This window comes from Camellia sinensis, chromosome 1, assembly GCF_055761805.1.
Source record: "Camellia sinensis isolate YWXY chromosome 1, ASM5576180v1, whole genome shotgun sequence".
NCBI lineage: Eukaryota > Viridiplantae > Streptophyta > Magnoliopsida > Ericales > Theaceae > Camellia > Camellia sinensis.
In genome coordinates this window covers 247,483,793-247,500,361 of record NC_138961.1, presented here as the reverse complement: position 1 = coordinate 247,500,361, position 16,569 = coordinate 247,483,793, and the positions used below count along the sequence as shown (strand labels likewise).

The 16,569-nt window shown below is 33.2% G+C and overlaps 1 protein-coding gene across 1 annotated transcript in view; it reads right to left on the bottom strand.

Annotated features, from left to right (window-relative positions):
- The window catches only part of LOC145823057 (uncharacterized), a 45,723-nt gene extending 32,783 nt beyond the window's left edge, over positions 1-12,940 (bottom strand). The window contains exon 1 of the mRNA XM_082922025.1: positions 12,591-12,940. Coding sequence (XP_082778151.1) covers positions 12,591-12,940 — 350 coding nt within the window. The remainder of the gene's footprint in view (positions 1-12,590) is intronic.
- Positions 12,941-16,569: the final 3,629 nt, after the last annotated feature.

The window sequence follows — 16,569 nt, the reverse complement described above, 5'->3', positions numbered from 1 at the left end:
TTGTGTAAAAGTTCAATTCTGGTTATCTGAACACGACCAACAAACTCATCTTCTACCATACGAACAAGCTAAATAATAATAAAAAAAACAAGTCATAAACTAATATTTTCAATATTCAAATCAATGTTTTCAATGTTTAAATTGGAACCAACCATCTCAGTATCATCCATGGTGTATAAATTTTCAAAATTAATTGATTTCAATGTTCTTAATCCCCAAATCTTCAAAGACAATAATATTTTGACTTTAAAAAATAAGTATAATGGAGAAGAAAATGAAATTAATTGATAATGAATGATATCATGAGTGCATGTTAATAATGAAGATGATGAGAAAAATACAATGTTTATATGTTAAAACCCTAAACTCTATAAGAATGATCGTGTGTGAATAGTATTTTGTGTTTTTAAATATAAATTTTTTGAATGAGTAGAATACACATCATGTTGTCTTTAATAGTCATTTTATTGGGGGATATTATTGGAATATAAATTTAATCTATTAATGGTGTATAGTGAGAGTATTAGTGGTGTGTAAATAGAATCACCCAAAATCATTACAAGATCATTCTAAAAAAAAAATCACGGACTAATTTTGAATTTAATTACACAAATGACATTATCATATCCTTCTTATACAATATTCTACACAAAAATTATGGTGAAATTACATTTTGCATACATATATATATATATATATATATTATGTTATGCAATTACAAAGATAAAGATCTGTCTTAGGTGAGAAATGTAAAAGATTAGATGAACAAACCTATCTATTACTGTGGGGATATATTTTCTGAGTACCAACACATGGCAAGGTGATGCTGACGTGTTAGCCGAGGTGCCACGTGTCCTGGTCGTTATGCCGAGGTCATCTCGGTTAGGCCAAGGTTATCTCCGAAGATATCGGAATCCGAGATAAGCGGATAAGGGATAATAGACAAGAGTCCTAGAATAAAGATGAGACTTAGCCAAGATAAGGATAAAGCTCTTAGGGAGTTTATCTTTATCTCTTGAGGAGTCCAAAGTAAGCAGTGAACAGGAATCCATAGAAGTCAGGCTTCTATTGGGATTAGGATTGAGGTAACTATAAAAGAGAGGCACCCCCATGGGTCTAAGGTATGCTTTTTATGCTCAAGCTAGAAAGTTTAGCACTATTGATTATTGTTGAGAGATATTGAGTACTGACTTGATCGTCGGAGTACCCCCGGGTGGCAAACCACCATCGGAGTCTTCTCTTTTTGTTGCAGGTTAGTCAGGTGCCATCTATTCTGCTGGTGCTCTCCAGCTGGACACTAAGATTGCAGTGTGGTCAGAAAATCACTCACACAATTTGGCGCCGTCTGTGGGAAAGAAAGGAGAATAGATGGCCATCACTGTACAAGATCAACCTATCGAAAATGACGAGTTTAGCAAAGATGGAGAATGTGTCGACATAAACGGAGTGAAGACCCTTCCAGAAGGGACACAAAGACAGGGGGCATGAGTGTTTCCAAGGAGATGGCATTCAAGTATAGAAGAGTTCAACGGAAGTGAGCAGATCCCGGATTCCAGATCCTGGATCCCGGATCCCAGAAGACAAGATCTTGGCCTAAATAAGTAGGTCCGAAAAGACAAGATCTTGGATCCCGGATCCCAGAAGGCATGATCTCGGCCTAAATGAGTAGGTCTGAGAAGACAAGAGCTCAGCCTAAGTGAGCAGATCTCGGATCTCGGATCCCAGAAGGCATGATCTCGGCCTAGATGAGTAGGTCCGAGAAAAGAAGAGCTCAACCTGAGAGAGCAGATCCAAGATTCCAGCAGACAAGACCTCGGCACTTAAGCCCGAGAAGAGAAGAGCTCAGTGAACAGATCTCAGATTCCAGAAAATAAAAAAAAAACATACAAGGTCAGACTGCAGTTAGCCAGGTTGAAGACCTTTTATAAGGTCCACAAAAGAGCATGTGAAAGCCATGTAGGGGGCAAAGAAAAGAGAGATTATTGTTTAACACTTGTTGAAATTTGTAGGAATTTACAAGTTGAAGTTAAACCGAGATTATTGTTTAACACTTATTGAAATTTGTAGCAATTTACAAGTTGAAGTTAAACCGAGATAATGTTTAACACTTGTTGAAATTTGTAGCAATTTACAAGTTGCAGTTAAACCGAGATTATTGTTTAACACTTGTTGAAATTTGTAGCAATTTACAAGTTGAAGTTAAACCGAGATGATGTTTAACGCTTGTTGAAACTTGAGAAAAGTTTATAAGCAGAGTTAAACCGAGATGATGTTTAACGCTTGTTGAAACTTGAGAAAAGTTTACAAGCAGAGTTAAACCGAGATGATATTTAACGCTTGTTGAAACTTGAGAAAAGTTTACAAGCAGAGTTAAACCGAGATGTTGTTTAACGCTTGTTGAAACTTGAGAAAGGTTTATAAGCAGAGTTAAACCGAGATGATGTTTAACGCTTGTTGAAACTTGAGAAAAGCTTACAAGCAAAGTTAAACCGAGATGATGTTTAACGCTTGTTTAAACTTGAGAAAAGTTTACAAGTTGAAGTTAAACCGAAACGAAGATTAACACTTGTTGAAATTCTGAGAGAATTTACAAAGTTGAAGTTAAGCCGGGAAAAAAGATTGGTTTGAACACCTGTTGAAATTTTTGATAAAAATTTACAAGTTAAGCCAAGGTTATGTTGAAAGAAGTATCTACATACTTGCCGGGATTACCATATTGTCGAGACTTGGAAGAAATTTGAAGACAGAAGTCTTGTTAAAAGTGGAGTATCAAGTTGTAAATAAACACTTGTGAAAATATTATTTTCAAGTGTTAAGCCAAGGCTGGGAAAAACCGATTAGTGGGTACAACCGAGGTATTACACCTCGAGGAGATTGCACAGTTAGAGTGTATTTTGAAGACATGGAAATTATTAAGCATACAAGAGTAAAAAGAAGAACACATTGGCTTGAAAGGGTCTGTGCAACTTATGTTTACATTAGTAGACAGGAAGAAGGAATAAGCAAGGAATGTTAACACTTGTTGAAATTTTTAGCAATTTACAAGTTTGTTATAGCCGAGATTACACCGAAAGACGTTTTCGAAATATAATCATCCAAGATGACCAACTAGCTTGTTAAAAACTCAAAAGGTTGGGAAAGGAGAAGCATGTATAAAAGAAAGCAAATACAAATAAGGAAGCAACACTTGAATATCTCTATTAAAGAGCACACTTGTAGAAATAAAATACCATGGTTATGTTGATCCGAGGTGTCCACCTGATGATAATTCCGAAATGATGCTTATCCGAGGTGTACTACTCCGAAATGATTTGCAGAATATATTCGAAAAAAGTTAAAAAAATTCTAAGTATGGGGAAGCATACAGGCAATCAGCAGAAGAAAACATTCAACATTCAGAAAAACACAAATGTGCATTAAAAAAGGCACTTCGACCTAGTAAAGTGATTCCTTGTTCAAGATCAAAGCAGCAGCACATCGGCCAATGACAGACATTTTTCAGAAGCAAAAAGGTTACATATGCAGAAAAAACAAAAGTACAAAAAATGAAGACCCTAAGAACTAGGGACTAAAGCAAGAACGTCAGAATGATCTGCTTCAACAGTTGACAGTGGTTCAGCCTCGACAATCAACTGGGGGAGCTTCTTTACCATTATCTCGGCATCAATTGCAAAAAAGGGGACGTGGTTCTAAGACTATACAGAAAACAGAAACGAAGGCAAGAATCTGGAAATACAACAAGAAAAACAAAAAGAGAAAATTCAGAATCAAGAAGACAACAAAGTTCAAGAATAAAGCCAAGTGCACAGGAACTAAGTAAGTATGTGAAGAACAAGAAAGTAATGACCCAGACACGATGCTAGCAACAGAAAGTGGATATGACAAGAACAGTGCCAGGTATTCAAACAATAAACAATTCAAAACTTGAAGACAGACGAAAATAGAATGCAACAGATGGCAAATAAACGGATTCAAAGTAAAACAGAAGAGTTATGAAAGATTGAGCTTAAAAGCAAGTAAAGAATAGCTGAATTACCAAGTGAAATGAACGCCGATATGAAAATCGCCGGAGTCAAATAGATGACTGGAAATCAGGAGCCCACCAGAGAGTGTAAATGGGGCAGTTGCAAAGCTCTTGGAGCTTACGAATTAATGGAACCGGAACCTCGGTTAGGAGGAGCAATCTCAAGCAGCTTGGAAAGCATGAAACTTGATACTTGACACAAGTGGACAGTAAAGTCCAGGGAACTTTGAGATCGGCGAGTTTGATCTCGGACAAAAGGGCACAGATGGACGAACAATGTAGGTTCCATCACCTCAGAATGCTGAGGTAATAGAACCTAGGGGGCAGTTGTGAGGATATATTTTCTGAGTACTAACACGTAGCAAGGTGACGCCGACGTGTTAGCTGAGGTGCCACGTGTCCTGGTCGTTATGCCGAGGTCATCTCAGTTAGGCTGAGGTTATCTCCGAAGATATCAAAATTCGAGATAAGCGGATAAGGGATAAGGGACAAGAGTCCTAGAATAAAGACGAAACTTAGCCAAGATAAGGATAAAACTCTTAGGGAGTTTATCTTTATTTCTTGAGGAGTCCAAAGTAAGTACTGAACAAGAATCTATAGAAGTCAGGCTTCTATTGGGATTAGGATTGAGGTAACTATAAAAGAGAGGCACCTCCATGGGTCTAAGGTATGCATTTTATGCTCAAGCTAGAAAGTTTAGCACTATTGATTATCTTTGAGAGATATTGAGTACTGACTTGATCGTCGGAGTACCCCCTGGTGGCGAACCACCATCGGAGTCTTCTCTTTCTGTTGCAGGTTAGTCAGGTGCCATCTATTCTGTCGGTGCTCTCCAGCTGGATACTAAGATTGCAGTGTGGTCAGAAAATCACTCACACAATTACTATGACTCATTAAGTAAACTCCTTGCCATCAAAATATTGCATTAATTTTCAAAATCTTGTCATACTTGAAACTAATTTTGACCATTGTATTGGAGATGCCATTCTTTTTCTTAATTTCATATGTTTAGTCATTCAGCTTATAATCACAAACCACAGAGAAGGATTTATATTGAAATCTTTATCAAAATTCACAATAATAAAGCAAATTATATATATCTTTAGTTCATGTATTTAAGGCGGTGTTTGGGAAGTGAAGTGAGAGGCTATTTTAGGCCTATTCAAGAAAAAAGCTAAATAGTCTCAACAGTACTTAAATCAATTATTTATATTTAAAAAAAAAAAGAAAAAAAAAAGAGCAACTGGCAGTGGGCAGCCTACACTGTTGAGACTAGTCCGATAGATAGGAAATGACAATTGTACCCCTTTAGACCAATTTTGGAAAAACTAAGATTATGGACAAATTTGTCATTTCAGTCTCACATCATTTCAAATACATTTTCCAATGCAACAACTCAAATAAAAATTCGCCATATCTTTCCAAACACAAAAACTAAAGTAGCCTACTAAAATATAATAGCCACTTCCCAAACACCCACTAACTAATCAAGTCAATATCTAATATGACATATGGAGGGCTATCATTGACTAATTTTCATAGTAGTCTCTCACCCAAGATAATCTATGCATAGCTCAAAAAAATCTACATATATGCAATATAAATATACATACACTACAACAAAAATCATTTTTGGCGACTAAATTTTTAGTCGCCAAAAGTCCACTTTTAGTCGCCGAAAGTCGAGTTTGTACTTTCAGCGACTAATTTTTTTAGTCGCCCCTTTTGTCGCGCATACACGGTCGCGAGAGGTATCGGCGACTAAACTTTTTTTAGTCGGCAAAAAAGAGCTCTTTAGCGACCAACTGTTTAGTCGCCATTGGTGCATTACACTTTTTAAAAGCACACATTTAGCGACTAATATTTTAGTCGCCAATAGTCCATGAATCGCCGACTAAACAATTTTGTCGCCCAAAATAACACTTTTGGCGACTAAAAGTTTAGTCGCCAAAGGTTCTTCCGTAAAAAATTTTAGTCGCCAAAGGTTCTTCCGTAAAAAAAAAAAAAAAACAAATTCTTGGGTTTTTCTGAGATTCGAACCGTGAACCATTCCAACTGCCAACACCTTTACCAACATACTCCCTCCACTATGCCACTTGAACATCACATGACTATATATGCAATATATATTATTTATATACTATTTTGACCGGTATTCATACAAAACCATATATGTAAATATAATTATTTTTATTGAATATAATTTATGTAAAAAATAAATTATTTATTAAAAAAAAATGTAGGCCACTTTTGGCGACTAAATCAATTATTTAGTCACCAATTCTATGATTTTTGGGCTACTAATTAATTTGTTGTCGCTAAAAAAATATGTTTAAATTAAAAATAGCACTTTTGGCGACTAAATCTGTTTTTAGTCGCCAAAAACGTCCCGTTTTGGCTACTAAATTGAAATTTAGTCGCCAATTCACTGTTTTTAGCTACTAATTTTTTTTTGTAGCCAAAAACCTTTATTTTCAGCGACTAATCTTTTTTTAGTCGGCAAAAGACCTATAATCGGCGACTAAAATGGTTTTTAGTCGCCAAAACCATCACTTTTGGCTACTAAATTATTTTAGTCGCCAAAAACCGTCGCTTTTGGCTACCAAACAACCTTTAGTCGGTAAAACTGCTACATTCGGCGACCAACAAACAGTTTAGTCGCTAAAACCCTGGTATTCGGCGACTAATTCATTTTAGTCGGCAAAAGGCTTCATTTTTGGCGACTACATCCAGTTTAGTCGCCATTTGGTCAACTTTCAGCGACGAAATTCTGAATTTTAGTCGCCATTTGTGCTTTTTCTTGTAGTGATATACATTATAGATTGGTGTCATAAAAATCAACATATCAATCTATTGACAAAATAACAAGACAAGATTACTTACGTTATTGCTTATGTTATAGCTGATAGCTAGCTCTCTCCATCATGCTATTAGTGAGAATTTTATGTATTGAATATGACATTTTTAACAAATAGCACTAAACTCTAATCAAACATTGAAGGGCAGGAATGATTTCTTAACACACCTATTTATGTTAAATGCTAACACGTAAATAGTCAAGCATGCTTTGTATTCAGCTCTCAGTAACGAAGTGAAAGGCTTTGATGTGTTTTATTTTGTAAATAATGTGCATTTTACATGTCTCGCCATTCATTTAAATGAGACGTGTGATAAATTCCTCCTAATGCTCTTCAAATGTCTTAAGTAAGATTGACATAAACATTTTGTATATTTTTTAGATAATAGTTAAGACTAAATTTGTTTAATGAATGTGTAAAGCTTAGAAAAACTATTGATACAAATTAAAGATTACAAATCAATAAAATGTTTTGACTTCCTAATAAGTTGCTTCGCAAACTATGATTTGTACTATATCAAATCAAATTTATTGAATTTGATTGTAACCTCTAGGTTTTTAGGAAGAGGTTTAAAATTCGAGTTTATGGAAATGTATTGAACGTCCAACTATATTTAATGCAAAAAATAAAATCATTTTCAATAAGCAAAGTTATGATTCGAGCAAATCATTCGTTGTCACCCCAATTATATAATGGACTATATCAATCTGATTAAATTACATGTCATCCTGTCTTTTTCATTACATGAACCCTTCTGTATTCTTTACTTTGTTCATATATTATATATTATATAGTTGCTATCAACAAAATTACATTAAATTGGTACATTAATTAATTGCTCCTTTTAATTATCCAATCATTTAAACCTCAGTTATAAAACTTCAGCAACATGAGCTTTCTTAAATCAATCAAAATAATTCATTACTTACCATTCAACTCTAACATCACCTTCTTAATTAATTAAATTACAGTCCACAATGCCCGCTTTCTTTAGCCGTGTTCTGAATTACTTTATTAAGGATTAGTCTTAATTAATCCAATCTTTTTTTCATAGTTGTAATAATAATTCAAAGTCATTTCGTTGATTCTAGTTATGTTGTATCTGTTGGAACAATCTTTTGTGTAAATAAAATAACTTGAAATAAATTCAAACAAAATAAATAAATAACATACCGGATTTATTTATTGAACCGAATAATAATTAAGACCAAGTCGAGTGTGTGACACTTTGTCCTTAAGATAGATTCGCCCCACTATGGTGCTTACGGTTGAGTAGCGTCTATCTCCCAGGATACAATGATCTTCACAAATTGTAGTAGCACTCCAAACAATTTGTTCGGCGAACCAAACCTGTGTTCTAACTCTCTAAATATTTATCTCTAAAATTACATATGAAGAATAATGCACTAAAAAGAAATGGAAAACAAAAAGACAAAATTTCAGACTCAATATTTTTATTTTTTCCCCAACCCAGACCGCTGGAATCATAGTAGTATATATAGGCAAAAAACCTTAGCCCCGAACAAGTTTCACAATGAAGTGAAAAGGTGCTTCAATAAATGAACAGGTGCAACACTATTTAGAGTTGTTCTGTCCGTTGCAAAAAGCCAACCAATTTGAAGAAGGCTCCGAAACTGTAGCAGTTTAAGAACTGTTGGACCTTTATTATATATTTGAATATATATATATATATATATTAAACTATTGAATATATATATATTAAACAAATTGAATAGTTTAATAAATAAAGTAAGAGGTACAAATTTTAGGAAACCACTTAGAAACCCAAAATTTGAATTTAGAATTAAATTAAACTCCCACAATTACAAACTTTAGGAAACCACTTAGGAACCCAAAATTTAAATTTAGAATTAAATTAAATTCCCACAATAATTTTTATTGAAAAAATTCAAAAGAATTTTTATCTAAAAAATTAATGTTAAACCTGAAAACGACGTCAACTTCCCATTCACTCATAAATGGTTTTGACGTTCCGTCTTCACCGTGTGACTTGCCACACAGCAAGGAACACGTCACCTCTTCGGACCCATCCTAAAAGACGTTTGGGGCCCACTCAAACTGAGCTAAAAAATATGCCTATATTAAACCATTTTTCCAACAATCCCCCACATGAATGGAATTTGACGGAGAGAAAATGCAACAACATGATCTAAAACAGAGAGTACAGAAATCGAAAATATTCTGCAAAGGATAGGTAGCTTTTGGCTTTGAACCTTCTCTTATGAGACACTATCGGATTTACTAGCTAACCAGTGAACATGATGTCTTGAACTGTTCAGCCGTTTGTGTAAACCAAGACAATAGAACTCAAACAGTATATCCCCAGACACAGTTTAGTTCTCACTATTGTGTTCATTTTGGCCCTGAACAACCTGATCTTTCATGAGTGCTCTAAAGACTTGTAACCCTTCACAAATCTTATAGAACCGACCCAGTTCACACTCACATAGGTGATTCTTATGAAAAGTATCCTGCCATACTCCACTAGGTTTGCCTAGATATAAGAATCATTTAAAGTTTTACTTAACCTAAAACGCTGCAGACATCACCATTTCATCATAGAAATGGGTAGGAGTTAGACTCCCCAGTGATTCTTCTGAGTCATTCATAACTCGGTTGTCCCTTTGAACCTAGATCTTGGGATCTCCAGTCAACTAGGTTGGGTTGCCGTTGTGGTAACTCTTATTTAATGGGCTTAAGTCCCATTCCCCTCGATGAATTCTCAACTAACTCTCTTGCTAACCCTTTGGTTAGTGGATCCGCTATGTTGTCTTTAGACTTAACATATTCTATGGAAATAATTCCATTAGAGAGTAGTTGTCTCACGGTGTTATGTCGACGACGAATGTGTCGTGACTTACCGTTATACATATGACTCTGTGCTCTACCTATAGCTGATTGACTATCGCAATGTATGCATATAGCAGGCACCGATTTTGGCCAAATTAGAATATCTTCAAGAAAGTGGCGAAGCCATTTTGCCTCTTCCTTTGCTTTGTCTAAAGCTATGAATTCAGATTCCATAGTAGACCTAGCAATACAAGTCTGTTTGGAAGATTTCCAAGATACAGCTGACCCACCAAGAGTAAAGACATACCCATTGGTGGACTTCGAGTCTCTAGTATCCGATATCCAATTTGCATCACGGTATCCTTCAATTAATGCTGGATATCTAGTATAATTCAGCCCAATATTACGAGTAAATCAGAGATACCTTAGAACCCTTATAATTGCTTTCCAGTGTTCTACTCCCGGATTACTCGTATATCTACTTCATTTACTTACTGCATAAGCTATATCTGGACGAGTGCAGTTCATCAAGTACATTAAGCTTCCAATAATTTGGGCATACTCTAATTGAGAAATACTTTTCCTGTACATTCTTAGAAAGATACAAATTAACATCTACAGGAGTTCTAGCAAGATGATCATCATCTTTGCTGAATTTGTCAAGTATTTTCTCAATGTAATGAGATTGTGACAATGCATATCCTTCTGACGTTTTGGTAATTTTCATACCAAGAATTACATCAGCAATGCCCATGTCCTTCATGTCAAAATGTTTATTCAACATTTTCTTGGTAGTTTTAATCATGTCATTATTACTACCTATGATGAGCATATCATCTACATAAAGACATACAATGACATAACCTTTATCTATGTTTTTAATATAAACACATTTGTCACACTCATTAATTTTAAATTCATTTGGCATCATTGCCTTGTCAAATTTCTCATGCCATTGCTTTGGCGCTTGTTTTAAACCATATAATGATTTAACCAATTTACATACTTTCTTTTATTTCCCTGGAACAGAAAACCCTTCTGGTTGTTCCATGTAAATTTCTTCATTTAACTCACCATTTAAGAAAGCGGTTTTAACATCCATTTGATGAATTTCTAGATTGTATAGAGATGCAATGGCAATTAGCATTCTAATGGATGTTATTCTAGTAACCGGTGAGTATGTGTCAAAGTAATCTAGATCTTCTTTTTGTCTAAAACCTTTGACCACAAGTCTTGCCTTGTATTTGTCTATTGATCCATCCGCTTTTAATTTTCTTTTGAAAATCCACTTGTACCCAAGAGGTTTACAACCTGGTGGCAAGTCCACTAATTTCCAAGTGTGATTTTGCAAGATGGATTCAACTTTACTATTGACAGCTTCTTTCCATAAAGGAGCTTCAGGACTGGACATAGCCTCCTTAAAAGTTAAAGGCTCATTTTCTAACAAATATGTTAGAAAATCTGGACCAAAAGATTTTGAGGTTCTAGCACGTTTACTACGCCTAAGTTCATCTTCCTCATTTTGATCTAACTCTTGTTCTTGATCATGTTCTTGATCCTGACTAGTAATAGCATCAAAAGATCTTTTATTAGTACTAGTCTCTTGTCCAGTCTTCTTTGGAAATACATGTTCAAAGAATGATGCATTCCGAGACTTAATAATAGTATTTACATGCATTTCGGTATGTTTTGATTTATGAATCAAAAACCGATATGCACTACTATTCTTAGCATAACCAATGAAAATGCAATCAATGGTCTTAGGACCTATCTTAGTCTTTTTAGGATTAGGAATAGCTACTTTAGCCAAATACCCCCACACTTTTAAGTATTTGTAGGATGGTACTCTTCCATGCCACAATTCATAAGGTGTTTGATTCATTTTCTTTCGGGGTACTTTATTAAGTATATAATTAGCAGAAAGTATTACTTCCCCCCATAAGTTCTGAGGTAATTTAGAACTTATTAACATGGAATTCATCATTTCTTTTAAAGTCCTATTTTTCCTTTCCGCAATTCCATATTGCTGAGGTGAGTAAGGAGCGGTGGTTTGACGAATTATTTCATGTTCTTTACAAAACTCACCAAAAGGTGATTCAAATTCACCACCTTTATCACTTCTAAGTTTCTTGATTTTCTTACCAAGTTGATTTTCAACTTCATTCTTATGTTGAATGAAAGTTTCCAAAGCTTCATCTTTGGTTCGAATTAAATAAACATAACTATATCTAGTATAGTCATCTATAAAAGTGATAAAATACTTTTTCCCACTTCTAGTTTGAATTGATTTAAAATCACAAATGTCACTATGAATTTATTCAAATGGTTCCGTACTTCTTTCAATTGAATGAAAAGGAGTTTTAGATAATTTTGTCTTAACGCAAACTTCACATTTATGATTTGAATCAATGTTAAATTTAAGTAAACATTCCATATTAATTAATCTACGCAAGGATCCATAATTAACATGTCCTAGTCTACCATGCCATAAATTTGAAGACTCAAGCAAGTAAGAAGAAGATGTAGTATTATTAATAATTGAGGGTACAACGGTCATTACATTTAACTTGAAAAGGCCATCAGACATGTAACATTTTTCTACATACATCCCGTTTTTGGTAAGTACAAACTTGTCACTTTCAAAAACTACCCTAAACCCATTCTTACTCAACAAAGATCCAGAAACTAAATTCTTGCGAATGTCCGGTACATGCAGCACATTGTTGAGAGTGAGTTCCTTTCCAGATGTCATCTTGAGTGCAATCTTTCCTTGTCCTTCAACTTTGGAAGTTGAGGAGTTGCCCATAAAGAGTTGTTCACCATTGTCCACTATAGAATAAGATGTGAACATCTTTTTGTCGGCACAAATATGGCGAGTAGCACTAATGTCCACCCACCATTCTTTAGGATTTTCGACAAGATCTGCTTCAGAAACAACTGCAAAAAGATTTATGACCTCTACACCATTGGAAATTTTATCCATTTCGGTCATTTTGGCTTTAGCAACCTTCTTACTTGATCTTCCTTTGCCTTTACGTTTGTAACGGCGATCTTTGGCACGATGTTCCTCTTTGTTACAAATGTAACAAATGTCATTAAACTTGTATTTCTTAGTTTCCCCTCCTTTAGATAGAATTCTCTTCTGCCATTTTTTAAAAACAGTACCTAAGAACTTTTCTGGTTTTTCACCATGATTCACTGGTACAGTCTCAACATATGGAGAGGTTGGCGTAATGGCAATCACCATACCAGTATTGGTTAGAACATTAGTTTGACCAGTTTTAGTAGCCATAAATTCTAAATTATAAAATAAAATTATAATTAGAATTTTATACTACACAGAAAATTTAAACTAAAAAACATAGAATTTTAAATTCTGTAAAAATAAAAGAAACAAGAATTGTAACTTTTATTTCCAATTAATTTAAAAATAAAATAAAATTTTATTTAAACAAATTAAACCAAAACTACAGAAATAAGTTCTGTTAAAATAAAAGAAACAAACCAAAATGTAACTTTTATTTTAAATTAATTTGGAAATAAAATAAAATAAAATTTTATTTAACCAAATTAATTCCACACAGAAAACTAATCCAAATTCACAGAATTAAATTATGTAAAAATAAAAGAAACAAGAATGTAACTTTTATTTTCCAATTAATTTAGAAATAAAATAAAATTTTATTTAACCAAATTAATTCCACACAAAAAATTAAATTTCTGTAACACTTCAATAATTAAAATACCGAAACAGAATTTTAATTAATAAAAACTCAGAAAATAATTTCTAAAAACCAAAATTAATTTTCTGACAAAATTTTACGAAAATATATTCTGAATTGTTAATGACACCAGTATCGTATTACTAGTTGTCAAAGAAAATAGACAGTATATTACTACTATCTGTCAAATAGCATATAATCACTATTTATTTTTCTAACCAGAATATTATTTTGTAAATCCATAGAAAATAATTTTCTTAAAAGAAGAAAGAGAAAAGGAAACAAACGAAAAATTCTGTAAACAAAATAATTCGAATTTGTCTTAAGATTGTTGAAACAATCTTCTGTGTAAATAAAATAACTTGAAATAAATTCAAACAAAATAAATAAATAACATACCGGATTTATTTATCGAACCGCATAATAATTAAGACCAAGTCGAGTGTGTGACACTTTGTTCTTAAGACAGATTCGCCCCGCTACGGTGCTTACGGTTAGCGTCTATCTCCCAGGATACAATGATCTTCACAAATTGTAGTAGCACTCCAAACAATTTGTTCGGCGAACCAAACCTGTGTTCTAACTCTCTAAATATTTATCTCTAAAATTACATATGAAAAATAATGCACTAAAAAGAAATGGAAAACAAAAAGACAAAATTTCAGACTCAATATTTTTATTTTTTCCCCAACCCAGACCGCTGGAATCATAGCAGTATATATAGGCAAAAAAAACCTTAGCCCCGATCAAGTTTCACAATGAAGTGAAAAGGTGCTTCAATAAATGAACAGGTGCAACACTATTTAGAGTTGTTCTGTCCGTTGCAAAAAACCAACCAATTTGAAGAAGGCTCCGAATAATATATATATATATATATATATATATTACACTATTGAATATATATATATATTAAACAAATTGAATATTTAATAAATAAAGTAAGAGGTAAACATTTTAGGAAACCACTCAGGAACTCAAAATTTGAATTTAGAATTAAATTAAATTCCCACAATTACAAACTTTAGGAAACCACTTAGGAATCCAAAATTTAAATTTAGAATTAAATTAAATTCCCACAATAATTTTTATTGAAAAAATTCAAAAGAATTTTTATCTAAAAAATTAATGTTAAACCCGAAAACGACGTCAACTTCCCATTCACTCATAAATGGTTTTGACGTTCCGTCTTCACCGTGTGTGACTTGCCACGCAGCAAGGAACACGTCACCTCTTCGGACCCATCCCAAAAGACGTTTGGGGCCCACTCAAATTGAACTAAAAAATATGCTTATATTAAACCATTTTTCCAACAGTATCTCCTTTGTCCTCTATACATAGGTGTATATATATACAATCTCAACCTCAAGAGGTTGGCTTAGTAAGCAAAATTTGGGATCTAGGAATGTGTTCTCTCCAAATTTTCAGTTCAATATCTACTAGCATCAGTAAGCTCCTTGGCGGCATGTCCATACAGGGCGTTCGTCCTGAATTTAAATGGGTCCCCCCGCAAGTGAGTGATGGGATTTGTCTCTTAAAATTAATCGAAGTGCGAGTAAACTAACTCAGATACTCGGTTATCAATATATATATATACAATCTCTCTAACTTCCATGAACATGCTATTAATTTATAATATTATCTTCTTCTTCTTTGTTGTCAACTACTAATCCATTTCAAAGATTTAAAATCAAACATTTTAGTCTAATTAATCTTATTATGTGTTTTGTTCATTCTTCTGATCAAAGGCCTTCATTCAATGAAATAAACAAGGTAAATGTTAAACACATGTAATCGCTTTCAAATTGTAATATTGATAAAGTTGTTTTGCATCTTGTACTTTTGGTCATGTTTCATTGGTGGAATTTTTTCAAACTAATATACTCTATTGTGATAATTTCATTTCAAATTAAAATACTTACTATGTTAACTCATAATTTAAAAGTGGAATTTTTTCAAACTAATATACTCTGTTGTGATAATTTCATTTCAAATTAAAATACTTACTATGTTAACTCATAATTTAAAAAATGCCATTACTGAAGAGTTTTTTTACATGAAAATTCTGTTTGTAAGTTAGTTTCCTTGGCAACAAAGTGATCCAAAACACAATTTTTTCCTTTACTCCAATTTTTTTTTTTTGATTTTGTTCACTCACATAATGAGGCTATGATTCATATCCTAATTCTATTAGAGAATATGCTTTTTAAGATTTCGTATCGAACCTAAAAACATAAGAACTATTATTATTATTATTATTATTCCCAGAATGTGACATTCTTCGTACTTTCTAGGAAGCCACTTGGAAGGAAAGAAACCCCTCATTAGTTTCCAATTTTTATTTGTATTATTGGCCACAGTCCCTCCATTTTTGGATTACTTTTGGAACCCTATTTTCTTGTTTTTATCTAATGACAACTTGCCACGTGGTGGGTTCTTGTGCACATGATTAAAATGCCAAATGATATATGGTCGAATGACCATAAATTTTAGTCTGATGCATCAAATATCAGTTGAAATCAGACTCTCACCTCACGCGACCATGAGAAATTGCGTTTTTTTTTTTGTTTTTTTTTTGGGGGGGGGGGGGGGTTTGAAAAATAGATTTGGGCATTGGGATGGATTAGGTGGTTAAGAAGAATCTTAAGCTATAATCTCTGATCATACTATTAGAACATTTTTTTAATATAAGGTTTTTTATGTTTTAACTTAAATAAATAAATAAAATTTAAAAAATAAATAAATTGAATGTTAATCGTGATATGCCCATAAACACAAAGAACCAATTAAAAGAAAGATTTTTTTTTTTCTTTAAAAAAGATTTTACAAATCAGGCCTCAGGGCTCACTGATGTGGTAAAGGATTGAGTCTTAGTTAGTTAGTTAGTTAGTTTTTATTTTTATTTTTATTTTTTATTTTATAATAAATTAAGAACTGTATGTAATACTCCATTTTATTGAAGATAAATTTAAAGAGATACCATTATCCTCTATATTTCACCATACTCTATTTTATGGTTTCATTTTGGGATCACAATGACAACCATTCATATTGTAAATTTCATAGTAAAAATTGTCTGTGCCAAAAATCAATTTCATCAAATATTGATGAATAAATGAACAAATCATATTTTGTTTTATAAAATTAGTGTTTAAGT